General features: G+C 39.7%; 1 protein-coding gene across 3 annotated transcripts in view; it reads left to right on the plus strand.

The window, feature by feature from the left end:
• The window catches only part of slc4a4b (solute carrier family 4 member 4b), a 29,968-nt gene extending 8,410 nt beyond the window's left edge, over positions 1–21,558 (plus strand). Inside the window, exons 4-26 of one of the 3 annotated variants that reach the window (XM_023422325.2) lie at positions 2,261–2,393; positions 3,557–3,717; positions 3,801–3,980; positions 5,000–5,076; positions 5,981–6,138; positions 6,271–6,358; positions 8,033–8,187; positions 8,858–8,974; positions 9,466–9,640; positions 11,307–11,440; positions 12,604–12,866; positions 13,367–13,419; positions 13,565–13,750; positions 14,574–14,687; positions 15,389–15,550; positions 15,760–15,938; positions 16,582–16,654; positions 17,416–17,484; positions 17,934–18,107; positions 18,206–18,370; positions 18,524–18,617; positions 18,965–19,042; positions 19,173–21,558. In XM_023422325.2, the coding sequence (XP_023278093.1) occupies positions 2,261–2,393; positions 3,557–3,717; positions 3,801–3,980; positions 5,000–5,076; positions 5,981–6,138; positions 6,271–6,358; positions 8,033–8,187; positions 8,858–8,974; positions 9,466–9,640; positions 11,307–11,440; positions 12,604–12,866; positions 13,367–13,419; positions 13,565–13,750; positions 14,574–14,687; positions 15,389–15,550; positions 15,760–15,938; positions 16,582–16,654; positions 17,416–17,484; positions 17,934–18,107; positions 18,206–18,370; positions 18,524–18,617; positions 18,965–19,008 (2,954 nt within the window). In that variant the 3' untranslated portion in view covers positions 19,009–19,042; positions 19,173–21,558. The remainder of the gene's footprint in view (positions 1–2,260; positions 2,394–3,556; positions 3,718–3,800; positions 3,981–4,999; positions 5,077–5,980; positions 6,139–6,270; positions 6,359–8,032; positions 8,188–8,857; positions 8,975–9,465; positions 9,641–11,306; positions 11,441–12,603; positions 12,867–13,366; positions 13,420–13,564; positions 13,751–14,573; positions 14,688–15,388; positions 15,551–15,759; positions 15,939–16,581; positions 16,655–17,415; positions 17,485–17,933; positions 18,108–18,205; positions 18,371–18,523; positions 18,618–18,964; positions 19,043–19,172) is intronic. The other 2 variants (XM_087178221.1, XM_023422323.2) reach the window with 2 other exon arrangements.
• The last annotated feature ends 6,332 nt before the right edge of the window (positions 21,559–27,890 follow it).

Consider the following 27,890-nt stretch of genomic DNA (forward strand, 5'->3'; position numbering starts at 1 on the left):
CATCCATAGAATCCGTATGGGACTGAACCAAATTCAGAAGCAGTTTTTAAGCTGCACTGTGGTTCACTTTGGTTTCACTCCCTTCACACGCACACAAACACAAACAGACAGAGCCTCCTACTTCTCTCTCATCCTGCTGTATCTCTGTAGAAGATCTGAGCTGTAAACAGTCCTGTGAGGTTGAATGAGAGGGCAGACCCTTCTGTATGATGAGCTGGAGCTGCTGTTGGGATAAACACGTCTCTCCTGTTGAGCAGTAAAGATTTTCATATTAACCTTTTTGACCTTTTTATTTAATAAGAGGGCACGGCGCCTCCTGCTAACTTGCATTTACTGTCCGCTGCCTCCAACACTGGCTCTCTATGAATAATTGAAGTGCATCGAGGGGATCTGAATCAGCAGGTTTGAGTTCCCTAAATGCAGCGTGTGAAAAGGTTGTGGTATAGCAGTAGATGTATACAGTATGTGATGGTCAGAGGATGTGATGTGTGGGTAGGATGACATGCACCAGACGTCAAAAGCCCCAACTCAAAACATACACATCTCTAGACAGTGCACACAGAGCCCTCCACTTGTTGAATTTTCCGCTGTTTTGCCCTCCATCTAAATCTCCATAATCCTGTTGATTCTAGCAAACGCTGCGGAGCTGTCCACTTAAAAGTTGTGTGCAACCACAACAGAGGCCTGGTTTTCATTGATAACACCAGTTGGGAGGCTTAAGAGGTGAGCGGTGTTGTGTACACCGTGTGGCGTCGATAAGTGTTGCATTAAAAGTCGGGGCTCTGCGAGTCAGTGAGTCAGTGAGTCAGTCAGCCAGACAAATGACAAGGCAACAAAGGTCCTGTGGGAATGAGGAAAAAGATCTTGTGTTTCTGTTTATAGCCGTCGCTGGATGTTGATACACACGATGGTGGAGACACTAAGTGTTCCGTATCCTAAAGCTGTTTCCAGTGTTTGCACGACACTGATCTTGACCTTCGTGTAGCTTAACAGTTGTTAGATTTTCTCACCGCGGTGGAACAGCTCCGACCGTACTATTTTAAAAACAGCCACCCTAAGTAAAGCTTGGGCGGTTGGTGTTTCAGGATTAAAAGGTTACAGACACTGTTACGTTGTGGAAGTTTGGGCCTGTGGAATCCCGACTGGTGCAGTATATCAAGAGAAAGCTGCATAAATAGCCCTCCTGCGTCTTACCACTTAACCTCCGCTTTGTCATCACTTCACGGTTGCACAAAAAAACGTCAAATTAACAAGAATAATTAGTTCTTCTCACAAAAGGTAAACCATTGTATACTGACTATAAAACACTGGGGTTCTCCTTTTATATTGTTGTTTAATCTGGGTTCTTGGCAGGATCCTGGAGTTATAGCTTCCTCTTCATTTATCTCTATAATCTCTGAACGGGAAGAGGGAGGTATTTTAGTGCTGCACGCTCGGTGTTCACAGGTCAGTTTGCTGACATGGATCTTGTCATACCTTTCTTAGAAGGAAGTAAAAGTTGTATGCTGAGTAAAAGTTCTTCCTCATGCATGCGAGTCGTAAAAAGTCCTTAAATACCAGCGCTCTTGTCATGGGGTCAAGCAGGTCAACTGATGTGTGTTTTTACTGAGGCTGTTTTTACCTTCTCTGCAGATCAATATGTCCGAAACACACGTGTGAAGATGCACTGCTTTTTTTTTTTTACACAGTTACATCATTGTTCGTCCAAAACACACATGCACTTTTTCATTTGCAGACTAATTACTCTGGTGTCTGTTTTCCTGAATAGTTTTACTGCTGACTTTATTTTCCCTCGAGACTAATAAAACCTATTGTCACTGCTGTGACAATGAAATATTCAGTCTAGGTATCTGACTTCCAGGTATTTCTTCGCAGAGGAAATGAGTGTTGTACGTAAAAACTCATTAAACAAAATATCCTTTGACAGCAGAGCATGAGAAAACGCCTTGTGTTCACCTATTTTATGTTTGCTTGATCCTGATAGATGTGTGACAGCGGGCAATGTGTACATGATGACTTGACTTCATGAAAACTGCATGATATAATAAGATCTGCAACTGTCTGGCCTATTTCTTGCTTCAGGTTAATTCCTGCAGACAATTTGAAGTTGCATACAGTATAAACTGTAACAGCACGGGTAACACCACAGTTTTTGATCGGCTCCACCGCAGTAACTAGGATAATATCCAGAGGGATTCAAATGGCGTGTTGAAGTGAGGCAGGATTTGTCCATCCCTAACTCGCCTCTCGCTCCGCACAGTTTCTCCAGCTGAGAGGATCAGGTTTATCCTGGGAGAGGAGGACGATGGCCCACCGCCGCCTCAGCTCTTCACCGAGCTGGACGAGCTCCTGTCCGTGGACGGGCAGGAGATGGAGTGGAAGGAGACAGCCAGGTGAGTCCAGTGTCTTTAAAGCCAGGCAGTGCAATCCACTCTTTTTTTACATTAAGAGCCATGGGCAGTGTAGTCAAAAATTTCCTGCTTCACAATCCCAGTGCGGTCAGCGGAACACAGTCCCCTATGAATAATCACGTTTTGTGTGTGTAGGGAAATAGGCCGTACTCCAGTGAACTCCCAGTCTACTCTTATCTGATTGAGATCAGTAGTACCTGCTCTGTGAGAGCAGGAAAAGGCAGAAACTCCCACATGGTCAGAACAAGACGTAATGTTACAGCTGGCTTTTAGAGCACATTCGATTTGGGCATAGACTCTTTGTTGGGTCCTTATGTCCACATGTAACATGTTTATCTTTTCCTTTTTTTTATATTTTCGTTGTGATAAAAACTGTAATAAAATTGAGATAGCTTAAACTCACTTTAAAGAGGGAGTTACACAAAGGGAAAGAGGGAAGGTAAGTGAACTCCTTGAGGTCGACATGGCCAGGCTCCTCTCCCAGTAAGATGTCTGGTCACAGGCGTGTGGACTGTCGCCAGGGGGATACTCTATCCCCGAAGGAAACCCCATCCTCAGGCCTCAGGAGAATGGCTCTTTGTAGACGTGACATGTGAGGCATTATTATTAAAAAGAATCCTTGTCCTGAGTCTTAGCTTCAAGACTAAAGCTATCCATGGTACCAACAAAGTCTTCTTTCTCTGATTGGGCCATGTGTGATCCGAGAGCTATGTAGGAATGTTGACATTGCAGTACGCCATGTCTTTTCTTATGTTTAGTGATTTTTATATTTTATTTCTACACTCTCCTGCATCCCCTATTCTTGCCTTGTGAAAAGTGACCAAGTCAAAACACAACAGGGTTGTTTTAGTAAAGAAAGGAAAAACCCATCTTGTCTCCTTTTTGTTTGTAGCCCATATTTGTTCGTAAACTTTTATGAAGCCATTGTCATGTACGCTTATTTATTTATATATTCTGCAGTGACCTTTCAGGAGCCTGTGTGACGGAGGAGGGGAGGGGAAAAAAAAAAAAAAGATTATATACACACTTTTTCTGCAGCGCCACATTTGTTGGCAAGGTCCAGCACACTTGTGCAAAGTCCAGTACTGTAAATACATCTCAACGGTTCTCCCTCTGTCTTTTGTCGTCCTCCTCCTCTTGTCCAGATGGATCAAGTTTGAGGAGAAGGTGGAGAAGGGTGGCGAGCGCTGGAGTAAGCCTCATGTGGCCACGCTGTCCTTACACAGCTTGATGGAACTCAAAACGTGCATCGAGAAGGGCACGATCATGCTGGACCTGGAGGCCTGCACGCTGCCGCAGGTTGTCGGTAAGTAAGCGTCGACTGCACCCAGGAAGAACCTGAGGGACATCGCTTGGTCTTTATCTTCAATCTGTCCGTCCTTCTAACAGAGATGATCACCGACAGCCAGATCGAGACCGGTCAGTTGAAGGCGGACCTGAAGGAGAAGGTCGTGTACACGCTGCTACGGAAGCATCGCCACCAGACCAAGAAGTCCAACTTGCGCTCTCTTGCAGACATCGGCAAGAGTGTTTCCAGTGCTAGTAGGCTGTTTTCCAACCAGGAGAACGGTAATGAAAAACCTTTTTCATTTATTTATATATATTTTTTAATCCCTCTTAACTCAAACCTTTTCACTTTTACTCTTTGTCTCCTCATATTTAATTTCTGATGTCAAACCCTAACACTAACTGCTGTTGTAAATTTTCTGTCCTAATACAACCTCTCACTTCTTTTCCTCCTTGTCTTTTTCTCCACCTTGTTTTCCTCCTCCCTTTTTTTCCTTTTTCTGTTTTTCTTTTCTCTTTTTGGTCTATGCTGCCTCTGACTTCCCGCATCTGGGGATTTATAGCACGTAACCCCCAAGAGCACCCTGTGCCTTGTTTAACCCCACAAGACCCAGAGGAACCATGCGAGGTCATGAGGAGCTCCAGCATGGGATACCTCTGTAAGTGAGGTCACAGCAGCGCATTTGAAACATGCTCCCCATTCACTGTAAAATTTGCACTCATGGTAATTAACACACTTGAGCGCAGCCAAATTAAAAAAAAATTAAAAAAAGTCCATTGTGTTAAAGAGCTGGATGTGCGTTTATTCAGCGCTCAGTGTAGAAACACACAAAGATACAATAGCCTCACTGAATAACTCCCGATGTATCTGACTGCATATTTATTTGGCAAGAGAAAGCTAAAATGCTGAACACTCTGTTCTCTAACACTGTGGATGAGTAAGTGGATCGAATGGATTTCCAAAGTTTACATTCTCAGTAGTTGCCTCAGACCGCCATGTTTCCCAGCTCTCCTCTCTCTCTCTCTCTCTCTCTCTCTCTCTCTCTCTCTCTCTCTCTCTCTCTCTCTCTCTCTCTCTCTCTCTCTCTGGAGCGCCTGAATGAATGACCATCTGGCATTAGTCCTAAAGCTTAAGCCTCGCCACATTTAGCCCAGATTCTGATGTTTCTGTCCGCTTGTACTTTTCCTGATGCCTTTTTCTTCTCTTGGACTTGTCTTCTTCTTCCTTGGCCACCAATGTCTCATTTTAATGTCTGCAGTGTTTCCCAGGCCTCTAACAACAGCGTCTTACCTCTCTGCAGGTAGCCCAACCACTGCCCATCGAAACCTCACCTCCAACAGCCTGAGCGACTTCTCTGACAAGCCAGAGAAGGATCAGGTAATATGTTTGCGTAGAGACGATGCGCAAGCTACCGTGCAGGCCGGTAGATGAGAATCCAGGCCTTCCATTCACAAAGCAGCACTATGCAGGGTCATGTGTTGGGCTGTGTGTGTGCATGAGCTTGTGAGCGTCACATACTGATAGATAAGACCCCTGACTCTCTCCCTGCTCTGTGAAACAAAAGCTCACTGTCTCCTGTCTTTGTCGTGCGAGTTTCTATCATCGGCACATGCAGTTTCTCTCTCTCTCTCCCTCTCTCTCCCTCTCGCTCTCTCTCTCTGTCTGTCATGAGTCATGGATGAAGAAATTGGCTGTGTGCTCTACGAATGCACCGCACACAGATGAAAGATCACAAGCAGTTAAAGTGTAACCACTGGATTTACGCTCCAGCAACAGTTAATGAAACTGTAGATTTGTCAGAATGGTCTGGCCTTTGACATTACACCAAGGCCTCAGTTAATCATCACCTTGCAAGTGAGTTTTTGCAAGTTTAATTTTTTTTTTCTCTTCCAAAATCAGAACAGTGTAGACTTTGCATGTCACTTGAGTGTAAGACTGTACATGCAGTTTCATACACTGTTGTAAAGTTTATTACGTGGCATAAAGTCAAGCTGCTGTTCAGCAAATAATTCTAGGAAAGGGCGGGAACTACCTGTTCTTACGTGCTTATAGAGTACAAACACCCCGTCAGTTTTCACCAGGGTGCGGCCACATTTAAAAAAACCAAACATTTATTTGAGATGTCATCTATCATGTCATACTGTATATACTGTCACACTGTGTGCGCATGTCCTGCTTCTTAAATCTGTATCTTGCATCAAATAATTGGCATCCATTGTTACTAATTCTGCCTGACATTTTCATTCACTGACTCCGTTTCCTCACCTCTTTGTCTCAACAGCTGAAGAATAAGTTCATGAAAAAACTGCCCCGTGACGCGGAGGCATCAAACGTGCTGGTCGGAGAGGTAGATTTCCTGGAAACTCCCTTCGTGGCGTTTGTTCGTCTGCAGCAGGCCGTCATGCTGGGGGCTCTAACTGAGGTCCCTGTGCCCACGAGGTAAGAGCACACAGCATTAACTGTAAAAGTACAACCGCCGCTCGGGTGATATCATGAGCAGCTACACTGAAACAAGTTTCTCAGATTTGCAAATGTACCCTGATGTCTTGTTTTCTCGTTTTTGTTTTTCAGATTTCTCTTTGTGCTGCTGGGCCCCAAAGGCAAAGCAAAGTCCTATCATGAGATTGGAAGAGCCATCGCCACCCTGATGTCAGATGAGGCGAGTTATTACTATGCTAATTTCTTATTTTGTTTCTTTACTCTTTTCCACTGTTGAGTCTGAGCAGAGAGATCGGCCTGGTTTTCATGGTAGATATAGTTGCATTAAGGGATTATGTTAATGTTAACCTCAAATAACAGCTTCTGCATGAGCGTGAAATTCATTAACAATGATTAATGAGTTGTTTTATTTAATGGGTTTTGTTTTGAATAGGACCGCCATAACACTTAATGATTCTCACTGTTATCACGGCACAGATGACATCATCTTTCAGCCCAGGCTGGTTGTGATCCTGGGATAATAATTTTGGAAGTTGCAAGTCTAGAAATGAAGGGTACTGATACCTTTCTGCTCCGTCTACAGGCAGTAAATAATGACCAATAAACAGTGTTGACCTATAAATTCAGTTGAAATAAATAAATACTTACTGAGGCGCAGCTGTGGTCCTCTTGAGCTAAATGCTAACATGCTGATATTTAGCAGAGCAGGTACAGGTGTAAAAATGTTTACCATGTTAGCCATCTTAGTTTAGCGTGTTAGCATACTAACATTTGCTAATTGGCACCAAACACAAGGCACAGCTGAGGCTGATGGAAACGTCAGTAGCATGGACGTGTCTTTGCCGTATTTCATGAAAGTCCTTTTTTAGTAGTTTGCTGCTGTTTTTGTCAAAACCACAAACGGTAACCTCAAGGTGGAAAGTCATGGGATCACCAAAGATTCATCCTCTGAGGGCCGCAAACGTCCGAACAAAATTTCACAGGAATCCATTAAATAGTTGTTGAAATATTTAAGTGTGAGACAATAAAACAATATTCATTATTTATAAGGTCAAACCGCAGTGATTAACTAGTGTGAGAATGCTGTTCACACCTACGCCTCCTTCAGTGTTTGTCCTCTTGCCAAATCTCAGCTCTGTGGATATTGCTGTATTAATCATCACAGCAGTCGTTCTAGCCGGGCTGTTGGTAGTGACCAGCTCATAGCTTAACTGTTAAGCTGTGTGTTGAAGTTGTGATTGACACATTTTGCTTTGGTGTCAACAGAGTAAATCCCATACAATAAGCAAAACAATGTCTTTATTTAAACTCTGCGTTTTTATGTCTGTTACATCCTCTGTTATTTTCAGCTCCATCTGCTTTGTGTCTCTGTTGTGTGTCTTCACTTCTCCCGACTAAACCTCCGTGTCGTCAGGAATGTTAACAAGCAGTTCATAATGTTCTTAACCCTGAGAGCACCTGGCCCGCAAATTCCCACAGGCCTCGGTATATCTCATATGTCAACAAAGCAGGATAGGAAGTGTTTTTCCAGGATTTCCTCAAGTTAAACTTTACCCCCTCTCCTGTCCCGTGACAGTTGTGCCGCATGTTTGTCAGATGTTTGAGTGCCCAAGCCGTCCCGTAGGACTCTACCTGCCTGTTCCCGTGCTCCGAGGACACGTACAGATGATGACAAATTATTTATTTACATTGTGAAAGAGAGAGAATTCTTGGCTGTTGTCAGTAATGTGGTATTGAGGTTTTTCAGTGATATGCTGCACTCTGTGTCCCGGCAGTCAGAGGGCGAGAGGGCAGTTTTGTGGGTTTTTTTTTTTTTTTTTTTTTTTTTTTTCCCTCCAAAGCCAAATTGGCTGATTTAACAATAAGTCGGTTTTGTTTGTTTGTTCGTCGGCAGGTATTCCATGATATCGCCTACAAAGCGAAGGACAGGCAGGACCTGCTGGCTGGTATCGAGGAGTTCCTGGATGAGGTCATCGTCCTGCCTCCCGGCGAGTGGGACCCTGACATCAGGATAGAGCCACCCAAGTCTCTGCCCTCCTCGGACAAGAGGTCCGCTCTAATCCGTGCACCCTAATCCAAATTAATGAAGTCACTGCACATGAATCTATTACAAATCCATCCAGTGTGTCACATGAACACACAGTATATTTCAGTATATTTCACAGAATTAATGGAAATTCTCCCTATTTTCTATTTTTTCTACTTCAGCTACAAATGAGTTATCGGATGATGTAAAACCAAAACTACTGTTTTGGTTTTAGCTAAGCAAATGCCAAACCTTTGTTGCACAAGTGGTGCAGCGTCATACAGTCAATAAAACTTCCATTATTGTAGCAAGTATTTACCTAACGTTTATCGACATAAGCAAACGTTAGGTGCCGTAAGACAGAGCTCATACCAGACCAAGTGAGGCTGTAGCAAAGTCAGTGAGTGAATTAAATTGCTTATGAGTTGATTGTTCATAAGATGATTGTTATGTCTCAAGTGTACACACACAAAATATCTATCCAGATTTAAAAATGTGGACTAAGCATAGTTACTGCACATGTGACACCAAGCACAGCACAACACTCACCATATTAACCTGAAATTGATCCATTATGCCGGTATAGCATGTTTGAAAGTTCTGAGTATTGTTTGTTCTCTACGTATTCTCTATATTCGTATGTATGTATGTGACATGTTTCTATAAAATATATATTTTTTTTTTTTTTTAAAGGAAGAACATGTACGCCGGATTAGAGACGCCTCAGATGAACGGCGATACTCCTCACGATGCAGGGCACGGTGGGGGAGGAGGTCACCAGGTTGGAGAGGAGCTTCAGCGCACGAGAAAGTAATTAATCACTTTCATGATTGAATATATTGTAGCTAAAGAAATCTGAATCATATCCTCAGAGATTGCGGATTCTCAATTAACATATTTATATATACTGTATGTTTAAAAAAAAAAAAAAAAAAAAAGCTATACAAAGCCATGATCCTCATACTATTGCATGAACCTTGTAAATGAGTCTGTTTTTGAATCCTGATTATAATCCTGATGGCATGTGATTGTTGGCAATATGCACCATTGAGTCAAAATAATCACCTCCAGTCTTCCAGTAAGTATCCGATGAGGAAATGTTCCACACATAAAGAACAATGAAAGCAAAGTCTCTTTTTGTTTTCCTTTATTCAGAACAAGTTTTTCTTTCTCGGTTATCTTTGCCAAAAATCTTTTCTTCCCACCTGCTGTACACCATGTGTCATTTATGCAGCTGAATGAAAGATAAGAAGAATATGAAACTTGCTGCACCCACTGATTAGAGAGGTTCTGTCTTTAAGGTTCTGTGGAGGTCTTGTCCTGGACATCAAGCGGAAGCTGCCGTTTTTTGCCAGTGACTTCTATGACGCGCTACATATCCAGTCTCTGTCTGCCATCTTGTTCATCTACCTGGGCACAGTCACCAATGCGATCACATTCGGGGGCTTGCTCGGAGATGCTACGGACAACATGCAGGTAACCCCTCGCCATATTGTGGTATTTTATTTTACTGTATTCACCGGGACGGAGGTTTCTTTCTGCAGAGATATTGTGGTGCACATTCAAACGGGAAAGCTCTACAGCGCTGTCGTTATACAGCTGAGTTTCCTGTTCAACATGCACCAGCTTTGTCTTGCGTGTTGTGATTTGACTGCTGACACAGTTAAACCTGGTCCCTAAAAGTTGAACTCTGACCTAAATTTAACAACTCAGAGAAATTAGACCTGAAACCACATTGATCCAGTTTGGGTTCATGCACTTACTCTTACACGGTAGTTGTGACTGGAAGCTCAAAGCCAGTCTCCACAGAGTGCATGTGAATATCTGCCTTTACATGACACCTTTTTTTTTTTTTACTTAGCTAAAATAAGGCAATTTGATTCTAATTTTAAATATCTGTAAATGTCAAACATGACTTAAAACACAGTAATTAAACAACATAAACAAACAGTTAACACAGCCGTTCCCTTTGAAAACAAAGAAGTTAAATTAAGCCACCTGGAGCTTGATGTTTCATCATTTCCACATAGACTCTAATGCTGAAGTCGGCTGTGTTTTGCAGACATTTGACTCTGAACCTTTATTTTGGTCACACACTGTGTGAAAGAAACAAGATTGACAAGCTGATAAATACTGGTGAATTGGCCTCTAATGCAAATATCTTTGCATAGCTGTGACTCGGTACTAAACAGAAGTGTAACATTGGTCTCTTCCTTTCCTCTTCTTTATGTCCATGCGGCACATTTTTGCCATAATATCCTGTAAACTTTTTTTTTTTTTTTTTCCCCCGCCATCAAAGCTCCCCATTTTAAGTAACAAACTAATGCACAACAAAAGGAGTTCACTTCAGCTGATAAGCCATGCTAATTTGGAGCTCAAAGGCTCATACTGCATCCATCTGTTGTACCTGCTGTTGATAGGACTGCATATGGAAGAGTTGTACAATTGTGCTATGATAGCATACACTGCTAGCTCCATCCACCCTTGTATCCCTGATAGCTGAGTGTATATAGCTCTCCAGTGTCTTTGCTACTTGCTTTAGCCTCTCCGCTGGCAAAGAGCTGCAGACCTGCAGAGCACCGGCCTCGGGGATTTGCCCGGGCTGTAAATAACCACAGATCCAGATTACTCAGCCACTGTAGCTCCGTCATGGCTGCGTTTCCAATGACCACTCCTCCCCACCCCCACCCCCACCTACCCCTCACAATGAGTGCAACGCCTCAATCCTGCATCACTTTTCCACTCTGGGAATGACAGAGGGAATCCCTGCCCTTAACCGAACCTTTCTCAACAGGAGATTAACAGTGTAGTTGTTAATTACTCATCTATCCACTGCATCTATTTAGCATTACGCTAGTAAAATTCACAGCTGATATCACTGGAATTTACACAGGCCCTCCCAGATGAATCAGAACTATGTGTGTGTGACGTGTATAGACAAAACATAGTTTCAAAGAGTTAGCATAGCTATCTCATTGGTGTTAAAAGGCTCAAGAACAGTTGTGGAAATAAATATGTAAAAGATATGTCTAATACTGATGAATGGAGTCATGCTCTCTCATCTCTTCTGTATATATTTCTTTAAGCTTAGCGTGCTCTGTGAGCTGCTTGTGAAGGCTCCATGTTTTTCTGTGTGTTGCAGGGAGTGTTGGAAAGTTTCCTGGGTACAGCACTGACAGGAGCAGTGTTCTGTCTGCTGGCCGGTCAGCCCCTCACTATTCTCAGCAGCACAGGCCCGGTGCTCGTCTTCGAAAGACTCCTCTTCCACTTCAGCAAGTGAGTAGTTGCTGAACAAACTCAAATCAGTCACAAAATCAGCGATTATTAGAGATGGTGAAGCAAAGTTCAAAAACAGCCTGAGTGTCCCGGGAGATATTTATAGAGCTGAGTTTTTCCCCAGAGGACAGATGCAGTTTGTGTGTTTACAGCAATTCGATCCCCCCCTATTAAAACATAATGAATACCAATAGATAATTCACATTTACAGCGGTGCTATGAGATTTGTTTATTTGAACAATCTCTCACTATAACTTTTTGTGCTTACTGTAAATCTGGTAGCAGTAACAGATTGTCCAGGCTACAGCTGCCAGCCGATTGTTTTCCCATTTGTTTTTGCTGTCAGCTTCCTGTCCCGATTGACTCGGGGTCAACACCTGCAGCGCACCGACCCTCTGCAGAACTTAAATGAAGGGGAATGTATAATAAAGTTCATTAAACAGAAAGCACTACCTCCTCTAATAGTACCATCTATGGGGAAAATTAATTCAGTAATATTTTTGAAAACTTTAAGTTTACTTTTTAAATGCATCACTGCATATAATACCACTAATTGTGCCCTTGTTTGTGCAGATTAAACATATAATTTAACAATACGTGATGGATATTAAAGATTAGATGCTGACTCGTCCCTCCTCCTTCCACTGTACGCCCTTCCTCTCCCAGAGTGTCTTCTAGCATTACCAAACACCATGCTGATTATGTTCCATTATTAATTATTCACTCTCATTTAATTTTACACTGAGTGAAGAATGTTGTGGAGCCTCTGTGTGTCCTCCAAATGTTTCCATGCCTCAAGTTGGCGGCTGCTGAGTCAGTGGCAGCTGTTTGTGCGTCTACAGCTGCTGAATACGTACGAATTTTCTATATTGATTGGTTCTATATTGGTTGGTTGTTCTATATTGATTTTCTATATGGTGTAAAGTCTGCTCACAGCTCGGCTTCAAAATCAATATTATTTTTGTTTTGAAGGGCTTGAGAGCAAAACTAAGATTTATAAACCTTTTTCTTTTTTTTACACCTGAACTTCACATAATTCAGGTTAGACAGAAGTGACTGAACGTACAGTGAATTTTTTCTTTTTAATTTCTGCTTTGAAATAAATTATGGAGGAATACATTTATTCACAATTTAAAAAAACCCTATGTGAATCTTCTCCTCAGAGACCACAACTTCGACTACCTTGAGTTCCGGCTGTGGATCGGCCTGTGGTCGGCTTTATTCTGTCTGGTGCTGGTCGCCACAGACGCCAGTTTCCTGGTGCAGTACTTCACACGTTTCACCGAGGAAGGCTTCTCCGCCCTGATCAGCTTCATCTTCATCTACGACGCTTTTAAAAAGATGATAAAGCTGGCCCACCACAACCCAATCAACGCCGAATACAACTCCAACCTTGTCACTCAGTACGACTGCCGGTGCATGCCTGGTATGTTGCCTTCGCTTCTTTTCCTGCAGCAGGTTACGATGAATTGCTGGAATGGTGAAATAAGATGGATTACAGTAGGACTGTCACTATATCAAGTAACAGGGACAGTGTCTGGTACCAGCGCTCGGTCATCTCCTCATTGTTGATTGTATCGGGGCGCCAGCAGAATCTCAGTATTACCAGTGATATCAGACAAGAGAAAGTGGAACACTCATATTTGGTTTTGTCCCATTTGGCAGAGATGTTGTTATTGAATGCCAAACAAAGCCTTTGACTTATTTTTCCCATGTTTACATTGGAGATAACGAATGATACTAGAATGTGTCAACCCCGTTGATACCACTGTTGACTTTCTCAACAGCCCTATCGGTTTCTGTGTCGCAAATTACTTGGCAGGATTGTTTGGGAGGGAGATGTTGACACAGATTTTGAAAATGGCAAATGTGATACAGCAAATAACGGCAGCTTGGTGATAAGATATTTTTGTTTCTCTTCCTCAGGCAACTCATCAGAACTCCTTGATCTCTCCGCCTCGACAAACAGTACTGATCTGGTATGGAGTGTCCTTGTTTTTTGTGACATCCAATAGCATGAGTCCAGAGTTTAAAAACTGTTGCTTAATTCACTGTCGCTATTTTTTTTCTCCAAATATCGTTAACTTGTTGGTTAAAGGAAACTCTTTGCCCTTGTCTCTCCAGCCAGCGAATGCCACCTGGGCGTCCCTGGACAAGGCGCAGTGTCTGAAGTATGGAGGCCAGCTGGTCGGAGAAGCCTGTGGCTACGTGCCTGACATCACCCTGATGTCCTTCATCTTGTTCTTTGGGACCTACACCTGCTCCATGTGTCTGAAGAAGTTCAAGACGAGCCGCTTCTTCCCCACCACAGTGAGTGACGCCGCTTATCGACGCATGTGCAGCACAGACGGGCAGTTTTCTTCTAACTCAAACAGCCAGTGACACAGTTGGCCTGAGTGACCGTTACAGATTTTTTTGTGGTGTTCACCAAATACATGCTCAGGTGTCAGTGAGATTCAACGTGGGGTCAGAAGTCACACCGTTTCAAGTTTGAGGCAAAGACGGCCTGAGATTCATAAATTACAGCTAGTTCATTCACATTCACAGTGAACAGGACGCTGCACTGTAGCCTACAGCAATGCAAATGCTAACAGCAACATCCTAACACAATCACAATGTCAATGCAAAAAATGCTAACGCTAAGTAGGTATAATGTTTAGTTTACAATTTTCCCCATCTTAGTTTAGCTTGTTAGCATGGCTAACATTAGCTAATTAGCACTAGGCAGTGCTGGTGTATAGCTGAGGATGATGGGAATGTTACTTTTACAGACATTTGGTCATGAACCCTGGTACTGGACAAATTTAAAAACTTTGAGCCGATGATGAAAGTCAAGTTAAGGGTTATTACAATGTTTGTTTTGTTTCAAATAATTCGGCCTCTGGTTTAGTTTAAAACCTGTTTGCCGTTGTTAGTCACTACCTGCTGAACAACTCTCTTTACTTACCAGAAATTGCACTAACTGCACTTTCGGTTATAGATGCACACAGTCAGCAAGGTGATATCTGACACTGTTTGTCAAAACAAACAGGTGATTTAACAGGGTGGAGGTCATTGTCATTGTCAAGCACATGGAAAAAAATTTTCTCTACAACCTGTAGTTCCTTCTGATGTAAATGTTTCCTCCCTCTAGGTGAGGAAGCTCATCAGCGACTTTGCGATCATCTTGACCATTCTCCTCTTCTGCGGCGTGGACGCCTTGGTCGGTGTGGACACTCCAAAGCTCATAGTGCCAAGTGAATTCAAGGTAAATACCACAGATTGCAGAACTTCTAATAGAAAATAGAAATATGAACATCTACAAAAAGGAAAGTCATTATTCCTCCATGTGCTTGAAACCATTGCATTGAATTGTTTTTAGTTGAATGACGGTGGTCACCCAGGTGCGGTTTCCTCTAATTACACAGATAATGATGCATGTTTCTGCTAGAAAGCCTCTGTAATTCTTTGAAATCCCAGCATAATGCTTTCTTTGTGGTTACCCCAGTAAGCGATACATATTACCTGAAACTGAGATTGCTAAGCTCAAATGTTCCTCAGCTGGTGTTAAGACCCCCCCCCTCTGCCTTTGACACAGAGAAAGGGAGTGATGGGGTAGAGGAGCGGGCACCTGCATCGAATAACAACTTGATTATAGGTGATGTGAAAACACAGATGGTCTTATAATTGCAAGTACAGAGCCAGCTTTGTTTGACCACAGAGCCTTAATTCACAGATTTCTGTCATGTGATGATGCTCCAGTAATTTCAGACCGTTCAGTGTTAAGACTTACTGAGTGTAATGGAGTAACTGCTTCAAATTGGGGCTCTTTTCTGTTCTATTTGATATGTTATCCACGTCTCAGAGATCTGGACTGTGTTAATGCAGGAATAAAATGTGCAGTGAAGTGTCTCCATGTCGAGGGGTCTGGCTTTCTTTAACAGTCTTGTTCCTGTTATTTTTGTCTAGCCCACGAGTCCACTGAGGAGCTGGTTTATTCCTCCTTTTGGAGGGAACCCCTGGTGGGTGTACCTGGCAGCCGCACTCCCCGCTCTGCTCGTCACCATTCTGATATTTATGGATCAGCAGATCACCGCTGTGATCGTCAACAGGAAAGAGCATAAACTCAAGGTTGGTGCACTTCCTAAGAGTTTAATTAATTAAGATTTTTTTTTTCCATTTATTTTATACAAAACAACAGAAAACTAAAAATAAAGAGTGCAGGAAATGACCTCGGTGACCATGGTATCTATGGCCTTGCGGGAATCTCTCCTCTTGTGGTTTTTATTCTGATCAACGTATTCTTCTTCTCTGCTGTCTTTCCTCACGTATCCTCTCAGAAAGGGGCAGGGTATCACTTGGACCTTTTCTGGGTGGCCATCCTGATGATCATCTGCTCTTTCATGGGCCTGCCGTGGTACGTGGCCGCCACTGTCATCTCCATCGCCCACATTGACTCTCTGAAAATGGAGACCCAGACGTCAGCCCCCGGGGAGCAGCCTAAATTCCTGGGTGTCAGGTGAGTTAACGGCTCATAGACGGAGTATCTACGTCATTGAAGAATTAAATAGTTTACATGATGGACCAGAGCAGAGGTTTCTTCTCCTTTCTCTATTTTCCCAGAGTTCTGTTAGCTTTTAACTGTGCCAGGTAGTTAATTGCATTCATTTTGGATCCCAGGTGTGAATAAATCTCTTAGCAAGTGGACAGAAGGCAGACTAGTGTTTAGGACCATGGGCCACAGAAAGAATCAGAAGTTGACATCCACACAGAAATGATGAGATTTATAGAACTGCACCTGCACACTGATCCACAAGCCTCATTCCTTCCTGCCACACTCCCATAAATTGTCGATCCAGAGCCCTTTTATCGTTTGTTGTGCACAAAGAAAAGCAGTTAAATTGTTTTCCAATAAGAAAAAAAAAAAGGGAAAGCCAAAAATAAGCAATCTCACTTGATCAATCAGGAATTAGGCAATCAGAAAGGAGAGAAACAGAAGGACACAAAAAGAGAAAAAACTATCTGAAAAGCAGAAATGGGGGGAAAAATTTATGCAGATCCCTTTTCATTCATTTATTTCAGAGATAACAGCTTCTCTGACAAAAATGTGTCATTGATTGATCGATTAATCTTGTGTTTTTCCTCTTTCCCCCCCAACCCAGGGAGCAAAGAGTCACCGGTATCTTTGTGTTCCTCCTCACGGGACTCTCTGTCTTCATGGCCCCTATCCTCAAGGTGTAGTGCTCCAGCTTCTTAATTCTTCCATGGAAACATGGATTACTGTCTTCCTCTTTTAGGACAAACTCCTGTCACCCCTCAGAAAATTGTAAAATAACTTCAAATCTTTGATTCATCCGATTAGGAACTCCCATAGTTGAAGTAATGCGATGTGAAATAAGCATGTTCATCAGGGCTTAAGCTCCGATTGCAGCTGAGTGCCTTCTTGAGTTTCCATTCCCTCATTAAGCTGCCAAATTAGAAAAAAAAAAAGAGTGAAGTCACTGAGTGCAGGTTGGTGGAGCTGCTGCTCCCCCTTGTGGACATTTTCTATACTGTGGTCCCACACTGTGTCACTTACCACATTGTCTTGTCATCTGTTAAACTGTAGTGACATTTGAAAAGATGCAAAATGATCATTGATGACTTTTCATCAGGTGGCAAATTTCTACACTAGCTTGCCAGATTGTAGTGGATTTATTTTTCCCTCTGCTCTAAAGTTAGACTCTGGCTAATACTGGGCAAATAGTTACTAAACCTGCAGCAGCAGCAGCCAAGTGACTGCTCACACTGATGTGTCCGCTAAAAGACTGTTCTCAGAAAAGCTGCTTGCGGACTATTTTTAACTGAGCACTGATGCTAAAAATAAACATTCTCATTGCATGTCTTGAATTTTCGTGTTTTTAGAGTTTATGTAAACCTGCACTTACATTAGCACAGCCAATCAGTCACACCATGGCATTAATACCGTTTTTTATATTGTGCTCTGTGTCCTTCAGTTCATTCCCATGCCTGTGCTCTATGGTGTGTTCCTCTATATGGGTGTGGCGTCACTCAATGGTGTCCAGGTGAGTAAGTCTGACCTTTACAGTACCTGCTGGGCTCATTACATTTTTACTAATTACAGTAATTACAGAACTAGTTACTCAACAGCAAAAGTAATTAGTTACATTACTCGTTTCTTTACTTTTGTTTCATTACATCATTCAGCCCGGCTCCGTCAAAGGTGCCTTTTTAAAACAACTTTAATTCCTCCACAGCAGCGCCTCACATCTGTTGTATTTAACATGTAGAAATAAAAAGCAGTCAGACTATGTTTGGTTAGTATGTACAGGTAATGTAAGCTGAGCCCACTCCCGTTCACACCCCCTCCAAACTCTGAACAAGCCACAAACTAAAAAGATAATGAGTTTATATGAAATTGAAGATGTCTGCAGCGTCTAATATAAATGACACAATTATTGCTCAACTTCTGGCTGACCCTTGTCCCCTCCCTTGACCTGTTTGTCTGTATCAGTTCATGGACCGTCTGCAGCTGCTCCTGATGCCAGCCAAGCACCAGCCGGACCTGATCTACCTGCGACACGTCCCCCAGAGGCGCATCCACCTCTTCACCTTCATCCAGGGCTTGTGTTTGGCCCTGCTCTGGATCCTCAAGTCTACCGTGGCTGCCATCGTCTTCCCCGTCATGGTGAGAAATTGCTGCGGTCACTGATGCAGCTCGAACACAAGCGCGCAGAAGTCGATACTGGAGCCTGAAAGCTAATCAAACTATTTCTCTGTTTATAGATCTTGGCTTTGGTCGCAGTGCGCAAGGCCATGGACTACGTGTTCTCCCAGCACGACCTCAGCTACCTGGACGACGTCATTCCAGAGAAGGACAAGAAGAAGAAAGAGGATGAGAAGAAAAAGAAAAACAAGAAAAAGGGAAGCATCGACAGTGAAATTGAATTTGTAAGTCAACCACATTTTCAACCTAAATATTTAAATGTCCATATGTTTCCTTATGTGTCCGGTGCTGTCATGTGATTGTCTACAGCCTCATGTAGATCCTCACCTTTTTAAAGAAATCCATGTGTTAACATTCATCCTTCCCTCCTCCCACAGTCTGACTACCCCTACCATCAAAATATCCCCAGTATAAAAATCTCTATGGATATGATGGAAAAGGAACCCATGTTGGGGGATAAATCTTTGGATAGTGAGTACTAGCCAGCGTTCGCTTTGCTATCGCACCAAGGACCGCTTGAACTACTTTACTTCTAACAGCTTCATGCTCTCATTTTCTCCTGTCGTACTAGTCTTCCTTGCATGCACTTCAACATCAATTTAACATCTTAAAAGATCAATACGCTTTTCTGACTTAATGATGCTCTAACCACCCAGTTTGAACTATTGAAGTTTACCAGTCTGCAATACTCCGCCCTAAAAGCAGCTTTGTTGGTGCTTGCCGCCGTTTCTTATTCTCTTCTTTCCTGCTGGTGCATTTGAAAGATGTTTCTGAAGTATGTTTTTAAAATGTTTTCTTTCTGTTCTTTTCCCCTCCAGGAGATCAATCCCAGACTTTCCTTAACCCGCATTCGTCGTGCTGAGCATTACTTTGAGTCTTCCACAGTGGCTGAGTAAGTGAGTACAAACTGGCATTCTCTTCATATTTTCTCTGAAAGTAAATGCAAAAGTAATTCATAGGCCTGCTTCATGATTCCGAGTTCATCCAGACATCACCTTTATGTTGCACCATCTCCTCCTCTTTCAGTCTTGACAGAGGATCATACATAAAAGGTTTGCCTCAAATTCGAATAGGCCGGGACTCCGAGGATAACGGTTTCTTCTGGAAGAAGGGCTCTGAAACTGATCTGTGAATGAATCGTCCAAACGTAGAGCAGAACCAACACAACCATCCTCTTTTGTACTTTTTTACCGCTTCATAACGGTATTTTTTAAATATTATTCCTCATGTGAGGATTTGAATCAGAACGGCTGGAAGTATTTGTCTTAAAACTGAGACACTTTGGTGGTACTGAATTTTAATGAAGGCTGACACAAGATCCGTTTGACTGTTTGTCATCTGCGTGATTTCCTGCAGAAAACAAAAGGGCTACTTGAGGTCATCTGTATGCAGTTTGTATGGGACATTAATATTTTATTAATGTGTACACTAATAATTTATTAAGCTTCCAGCTAAAGTCAGAGGTCCACGATACAGTAGGTTTGTAGAATACAGATGGCTTCACATCATACACACCAGTTTTACCAAACAAACAGCCTCTTTTCTGATAGTACTGTTTTTATAGAAGTTATTTCTTAATGTTCCTTGTAGGTTTTAAGTCATAACTCTTTTTAAGAGTAAAACATAGCGGAGGTACTGCATTCGGAGGCGAGCACTGGGGATACACACGAGAAATCCTCCTTTACTTGTAGTGAACAAAAGGGCTATGAAAGGTCATCTGTGCATCTGTAATTTTGTATTTATGGGCATATTATATAGATATATTATTTATCAAGCATCCATCTAAAGCTGCATATTCATAAAACACATCCAGAAGATAATGCAAGAATACTAAGTTTGTTGCATGTAAAGAAGTAAATGGTTCAACACCATACAGACTGGAACTCCTTTTTTTTTCCTTTTTTTAATATATTTATTATATTTAAACTCTCAGCAAAATAATTTGCTGTTCGAATCTAAAGTATGGCTTTACCATTAATCTTCCCCATTTGTGCAAATTCTTTGTGGTCTGAATCCACTCAGCTGTCATTTCCCTGTTTTAGGGAGTTATAGACATATTGTACCAGTATGTAGCTCTACCTCTTCTTTTCTAGCTGCCAGGCATTATATATTAAAAACATCTGTTGTGCAATTATTTGTGATCAAACACTGATTTTTTTTTTTTTTTTTTTTTTTTTTTTTAATCATCTGGCAGTGCATAGCATCTTTGAATCTTCATGTTCAGTTCCTTTTTGTTCTCTGACACTTAAGATATTGTATTTTTGTTTTTTTGTTTGTGTATGTTAAATAATTATGTATGATTTTACAGTGTTTTAAAGGGTAATTCCACCAAAATTACATTTTAGGTTTTTCAATCAAAAAGCAAAACGATTCATAATTGTTTTAACTATCGTGACACATACAGGATAAATAAGACATAAAATAGAATTATCTGGTAATAAAACTTTTGTTTTTTCTTTTTTGTTTCATGTACAAACGTTAGGGAAGTGATGGCCTGTCCCTCATTTAACCCATTTGAATGAATGCAGTTTAATGTTCTCACACACTTGACCATTAACCTAACCCCTAAAAGTCTATTTGAGTTGAATTTTCCTTTAAAATGTGATCATATTTAAAAGCCGATAATGTGATAAATTTTCAGTCTTTGAGTATATTTTTTATTTTTAAATGATGTATGTGTTTTTTTTTGTTTTTTTTTGTTTGTTTGTTTTTTTATGAAAATCAACAATCACTGTGAGGCAATGCGATGTTGTGACTTCAACTCCTGGAAGAACTACTGCTTTATAGTGTACAGAGAAACAAGTGCTTCATTTAAAAACGGGCATCATCATCATCTAAATTCCATGTAGTGACAGTTTGATGAGCAGTGAAATGCACCTGTCTTTAATTTTGTAATATTGTTTAAATGTTTTTATCGTGTTTTTCTTGCTGATCGAAGTAAACACTGTAAGTAATTCAGTAAATTTAAGACATTATTGCATATTTGAATTTAATGCATCTCAATCCTTTGAAATGTACATATTCCTTTTATGAGGAGAAGGACGCACACAATCAGCGCTGTCTTTTGATTTTAGGTGCAAATAAGGGCTTTAATATATGCTTTAAAAATCACATCAAGAGGTGTCAATGTGACATACAAGACTGTTAAAGTTGCATTGAACCAAAAATCAGAAACTACATTGTCTTCCACTTTGTTCTGTGATCTGTATATCTTGACTTTTGGACTTTGATTCCACAATTAATGTAATATTTTATTTTTGATGTTCTAACTCTGAAACCAAGTTTTATACACAAATCTTATGTGCTCAATAATCATAGGTGACTCAGAAGGAAGCAGATGTCAGTGGGATCTTTTTTTTTCTGGAGTAGTGTCTTGAATGAGAGCAATAAAACAGTCCAAATGATTCTTAAATGCATAGTTGTGTGTTTTCTTTTTTTATAAAAAAAAAAAAAAAAAAAAAAAAAAAGACAAACAAAAAACCATTATAATACAAGTTGAGCCATGCAGCTCCTGAAGAATGGGTTTTCAAATGACTAAGAGGTTGAAACAACGTCGTGTGACTTCTACAACAGATATGATCAGCACTACAGAGGGTTTATCTGCTGTTTTTCGATGTCTACCAGTGCCTATCATAAGCAAAACAATACAGTCACTTTTAGCAAATGTAATGAAAATTCATTAAGAAATGGTCTGTGTTCTTATCACATTAACACCTGGTTTGGGAGATTCAGACACATGGTGTGCTTTATGTGTTTTAAAGTGGGCTGAATTCAAACTAAGATCTAAGCCGCAGAAACCATCCTCACATCCTGCTGTAAGCGCTCGATCTCACAGCAACGAAGGAAGGCTGCATAGTTTCCGTGATCATAGGACTTGAGTCAGCTGGAATGAAACTAATTGGCTCATTACTATGACTCACTGTGTTCTTGTCATTGCCATGAGGAAAAAAATGTGTAATAATTAACTCCTCCTTTTGGTGTGGGAGGATACAGCAGTGTTTTTTGTCCTTGGCATCCACTTGGGTTAATGTCATTGTATATTACAGGTGTTGCCCTAGTGACTGAATATGAGTGATCGTGTGACTGTCGAAGCTCAGGAAGGGAGTCCTGAAAAACAAACTGAAACACTGCACCTGTTCATCACAGAACCGTTCTCACAAATGTAATAAATGCAGCATACTTGTAACATTACATTTTGTTGAATACTACTAATGGCAGGTACACACTTTACTATTCAACACACACACACACACACACACACACACACACACACACACACACACACACACACAGTGGTGAAATCACAAACTGCATTATATTTTGGCTCAAGGGGGCAGCAGTGACTCTTTTCAAAGCACTCTGAATGTGCATGAACCTTTTCGAATAGTTACGTGCACATTCAGCAGTGTAGGTAACAAACATGATTTGATAATCCAGAATATTAGAAACACGTTACCTTAGTAATAGTCCTGAAATATCTACTGCCTGTGTGACGATAAGGTGCAAAACACACCATGAACAACTTGCATTATAATGCAAGCCATGAGAACAGCAAGTAACATTAGCTGATTCTGGCCATTGCAAATTCAATATTGATTTGATTGCATTATATAACCTCCATAGAGCTTTCACCTGCAGCGACATCCTTGTCTGCAGCTGAGAAATAACAACTGCTTATAATAGTCCCTTTCTCTTCTGAACAATAAGCCTGGGCAGAACCAAACTTAGTTCAGGGGGTCTAAGTTTTTGCCATTTAAATAGATTTAATGACAAAAACTTACTTTTATTGTGTGTTTCGTGTGTGTTGGTTTGACCCAAGTCTTATCCAAAGCACTGCAGTACATTCTGGTCAGGTGAGTGTTGGCACCGCCAAGAAACAAATGTAAAAAACATACTATCAATGACTGATTTGGAGACATGAAATCTTCTGTTCTGGCACAACAATCAATTTATGTCAGGGGTGGAAATAAGTATTCTGCTCAATAGCTTTGTAATCTAACAGCTTTAACACTCTTAATAAACTGACAGGGCACCTGCTGGCTCTCAACACATGCTGTACCTTTCTCCTATACCATGACACGGTTCATAACAATGTCCTGTTATTGTCTGTCCAGACTTTGCTCACTGTGTCATTTCTCAGCTGAGAGGAGCCATTAATGTGCTTTCCATCTGGATGCTATAAGCAGTTCAACAAGCCATTTTTTCCCTCCAAATAAAATGTCTTTCACTGTGCCTGCCAAGGCAATCATGGATTTGTTATAAGCATTGTCACAGTTGATAAAATTAATCTATATTTATCATTTCATTTTAGTGCCGTCTGCAAATTATTCTGCACTTTATGCTGGTGTGTGTCTGCTAATTAATATTTCTCTGTTCTAACTCTCATGCAATGAACACAATGTTAAAAGAAAAGTGATGTATGCAGGCGTCAGATGGGTGGTCCACAGCATAAAGTGTGAGGCACAGGTTTAGTAGTTTGCCTACATCACACCCTGATCTGATGACAACATAAATGCCATGTAATTATACTATCATTACAATGTATAAAAGAAAATAAAGGTATTGCCATATGTATGGCTGTGTGATCCAAATAAAGGATAGGATACAGTGTGAAGAAATGTGTCACAACTAGCTCTCTGGGGAAGCTAATAAGACGAGGAGCAGGTCTTTTGGTAGACATTTTAATAACGAGGTAAACGGAGCATAAAAACATGCTGCAACAAATTTTCCTTCTGACTCCTGAAGCCTGTAATTATTGTTCTATTTAAACTCTGAGCGTAGCAAGTCATGTTGTTAACCCAGATTTACATAGTGATTTTTAGTTGTAGTGTTCAGCCTCCTTTTCTCATCATCATCAGGTCATTAGTTTGTGCTGTGATTGCAACACTTTTTCATTTTATGCTCGTTTATACTTTTATTCAACATTTCAGTCAAAAATATTATAGCCCACTTTTTATTCACATCTGTTTGTAGTTACTACTTATTTTACAGATGTGATATACTTCCATAGGATTATAGTATAGCAGACTAATAAGAGAAATTTTGCATGAGTATATTTTAAATTTTAAGTATATTTTTTGTGCGTCGACTTAAAAAGTTAAATGCAAGACTTTATTAACAGAAAATAATAGCATTGATGTGATCCCACCACTGTTTATATATTAGGCAATAGTTGGGTCATTGTCAGTCATATTCATTCAGTAATCAATAAAAATGGTAAAAAGTCAAAATGAGGCACAGGTACACATACAGTAATAATTTATGTTTTTACACTTCCTCTCCTTTGTCCACGAGCCTCTCCCAGCATGTATTGCATAAGAGGTGGGGTAAACTCTGAATGGACTGATCAAAAGTAGAGTTGAGCTGAGTATTCCTGGCAGCCACGATGGTCATCAATTGAGGCTTCTAGGGCAAAATAAGTTTTACTGATGCTTCCTTTGAGAAAGCAAAAACACTCTTCTTCCTTGACATTGTTAAACTTTTCATTTCCAGCTGTTTACCAGCAGTGATACAGCCCCTCCTGTGTACAAGGAGCAAACTATTGCATTTACAATTACATAATAGACACCTACATCTGACTAACAACATGCTATCACTTCAACTGATTAATGAAGTTAGTAATGTTATGTATTTGTCTGAAAAGGTCCATGTAGACAAAAGAAAATCTTCATACTAGATGGGCAGTATAGAGAATATAAAAAGTCTATAAGAGCTGCATGTTTTGGGATTGTGGCAGGAAACCCTTACAGACACAGAGAACTCCACACAGACAGAAGCCAGCTGGTTCAAACTAGTGGCTTTCCTGCTGTGATGCATCAGTCCTGGTGTCAGTGTAGTTAATTAGGTCAAACAGCTGGGTGACAGATTCAAGGACAAACCTCAACAACTGGAGAAATTTGATGCAGACGATTCTGTTCGGGTCATGAAGACGAGTGTGAAAATGATGTGAAGCATGCATTGCTTCAAAGTCATCAGATCTCAACCCAGTTGAACATGGGAGATGTTGGAGTGATGTTTTATACCACATCCTGTAGCTTAGACTGTCATAAACTTTTCAAAAGTGAAAATATTTCCAGAAATAACATTTGAATTAAATGATGTATGGTCATTAGAAGAAGATGAAAATAAGAATCCTGGACACTTCAGCGCATACCTGAGGTAAGGTGTAGACATGGTAGCAAGCTAGTGTGCAATGTGCAGGCCAAGAAAATAAAGAGTCACTTAGCAACAGTCCAGTGTGTTATTGTTTATTTAATTATAATTATAGTAGGGCATAAAACGTCAAAAAACATCATAGTAGATTAAGATGTAAAAAACATCATAGTATAGTAACGAATAAAGCATGATAGTATAGAAAGGCATTAAAATGTTAAAAAACATCATATTATAGTGAGGCATAAAAATGTAAGAGTAGAGTGAGGCATAAAATTATCAAAAAATGTCATAGAATATTAAGATATAAAAACTTCAACAAACATCATCATATTATAAGGCATAAAATGTAAAAAAAAAAAAACATCATAGTATAGTAAGGCAAAAAAAAGTGAAAAAACTTTACAGTATAGTAAGGCATAAAATCATGAAAAAAGTTTAAGGGTATAATAAGGTATAAAATGTTATGGTATAGTAAACCCTAAAGTCTGAAAAACAACGACATGGAAAAATGGCAAAAAAAAAAAAGAAAAAATTATATTTTAATAAATTAAACGTCCTATTATAGTAAGGTATAAAGTTATCATAGTATAGTGAGGCTTAAATAGTGAAAAAATCCAAATAGTATGGCAAATAAGTGAAAAGAAAGTGTATAAATACATCGAGAAACATCACGGTATAGTAAGGTATAAAGACATCATAGTATAGCAAGGCCAAAAACAAAACAAAAAACGACATAGTATAGTATGCCAAAAAGAAAAGTGAAAAAACAACATATAATAGTATGGCAAAAAAAAGTGGAAGAAATGACATTGGATAATAAGGCATAAAAACATCAAAATATTTAAAAATATAGTGAGGTATGAAGACATCATAGTACAATAAGGCCTAAAACATGAAAAAAATAGTATAGTTTGGCAAAAAAGTAAAAAAAAAAACAACAAAGTATAATAATCATGAAATTGTGAAAAAACTGTCATAGTATAGCAAGGCAAAAAAAGTAAAAAAAAAACGAAATAGTATAGTATGGCAAAAAAAGTAAAAAATTACATAGTATAATAAGGCATAAAAACATCAAAAAACATCATAGTATAGTAGGATATAGTGACATCATAGTATAGTAAGGCTTGAAAAGTAAATATAAAAAAGACAGAGTATAGTATAGCCAAAAAAAGTAAAAAATTATTAAGTATAATAAGGCATAAAAAGTGAAAAAAAACAACATACAATAATAAGGCATAAAAACATTAAAAAACGTCATAGTATAAAAAATTGTCAGACTACACTTAGGTATGAAGACATCATAGTATAGTGAGGCCTAAATAGTGAAAAAAATTACATAGTATAGTATGGCAAAAAAAGTGAAATAACGACATAGTATAGTATGGCAAAATAGTGGAAAAATGACATAGCATACTGAGGCATAAAACCAGGAAAAAAGTTTAATAGTCTAGTAAGGTATAAATGTGTCATGGTACAAAAAGGGCTAAAGAGTGAAAAAAACGACACAGTATACTATGGCAAAAAAAAGTGAAAAAATGACATTGGATAATAAGGCATAAAAACATCAAAAAATGTAAAAATATATTGAGGTATAAAGACATCATAGTACAATAAGGCCAAAAACATGAAAAAAATTACATATCATAGTATGTCAAAAGAAAAGTGAAAAAACGACATAGTATAGTATGGCAAAATAACTGAAAAAACGCATTGTATAATAACTCATAGAAACATCAAAAAATGTAATAGTATAATAAGGTGTAACGACATTATAGTATAATAAGGCCTAAAAAGTGTTGCAAAATAAGTGGAAAAATGACAAAGCATACTAAGGTGTAAAATCATGAAAAAAAGTTTAATAGTATAGTAAGGTATAAATGTGTCATGGTATAAAAAGGGCTAAAGAGTGAAAAAGGAATAAAAACGTGAAAAAATGTCATAATATAGTTATGTGTAAAGATATCATTGTATAGTAAGGCCTGCAAAGTGAAAAAAACAACATAGTATAGTATGGCAAACAAAGTGAAAAAAGGACATAGTATAGTATGGCAAAAAATGTAAAAAAAATGACATAGTATAAAAAGGAATAAAAACATGAAAAAATGTCATAATATAGTTATGTGTAAAGGCATCATAGTATAGTAAGGCCTGCAAAGTGAAAAAAAACGACATAGTATAGTATGGCAAAAAAGGGAAAAAAGGACATAGTATAGTATGGCAAAAAAAAAAGTGAAAAAACGACATAGTGTTATAAGGCATAAAAACATGAAAAAATGTCATAATATAGTTAACTGTAAAGGCATCATAGTATAGTAAGGCCTGCAAAGTGAAAAAAACAACATAGTATAGTATGGCAAAAAAAGTGAAAAAACGACAGTGTTATAAGGCATAAAAACATTAAAGACGTCATAATATAGTTATGTGTAAAGGCATCATAGGATAGTAAGGCCTGCAAAGTCAAAAAAACAACATAGTATAGTATAGCAAAAAAAGTGAAAAAAGGACATAGTATAGTATGGCAAAAAAAGTGAAAAAACGACATAGTGTTATAAGGCATAAAAACATGAAAAAATGTCATAATATAGTTAT

The sequence above is a fragment of the Seriola lalandi genome, unplaced genomic scaffold, assembly GCF_002814215.2.
Source record: "Seriola lalandi dorsalis isolate HSWRI2012SDOR001 ecotype SW California unplaced genomic scaffold, Sedor1 jcf7180002054680, whole genome shotgun sequence".
NCBI classification, from domain to species: domain Eukaryota; kingdom Metazoa; phylum Chordata; class Actinopteri; order Carangiformes; family Carangidae; genus Seriola; species Seriola lalandi.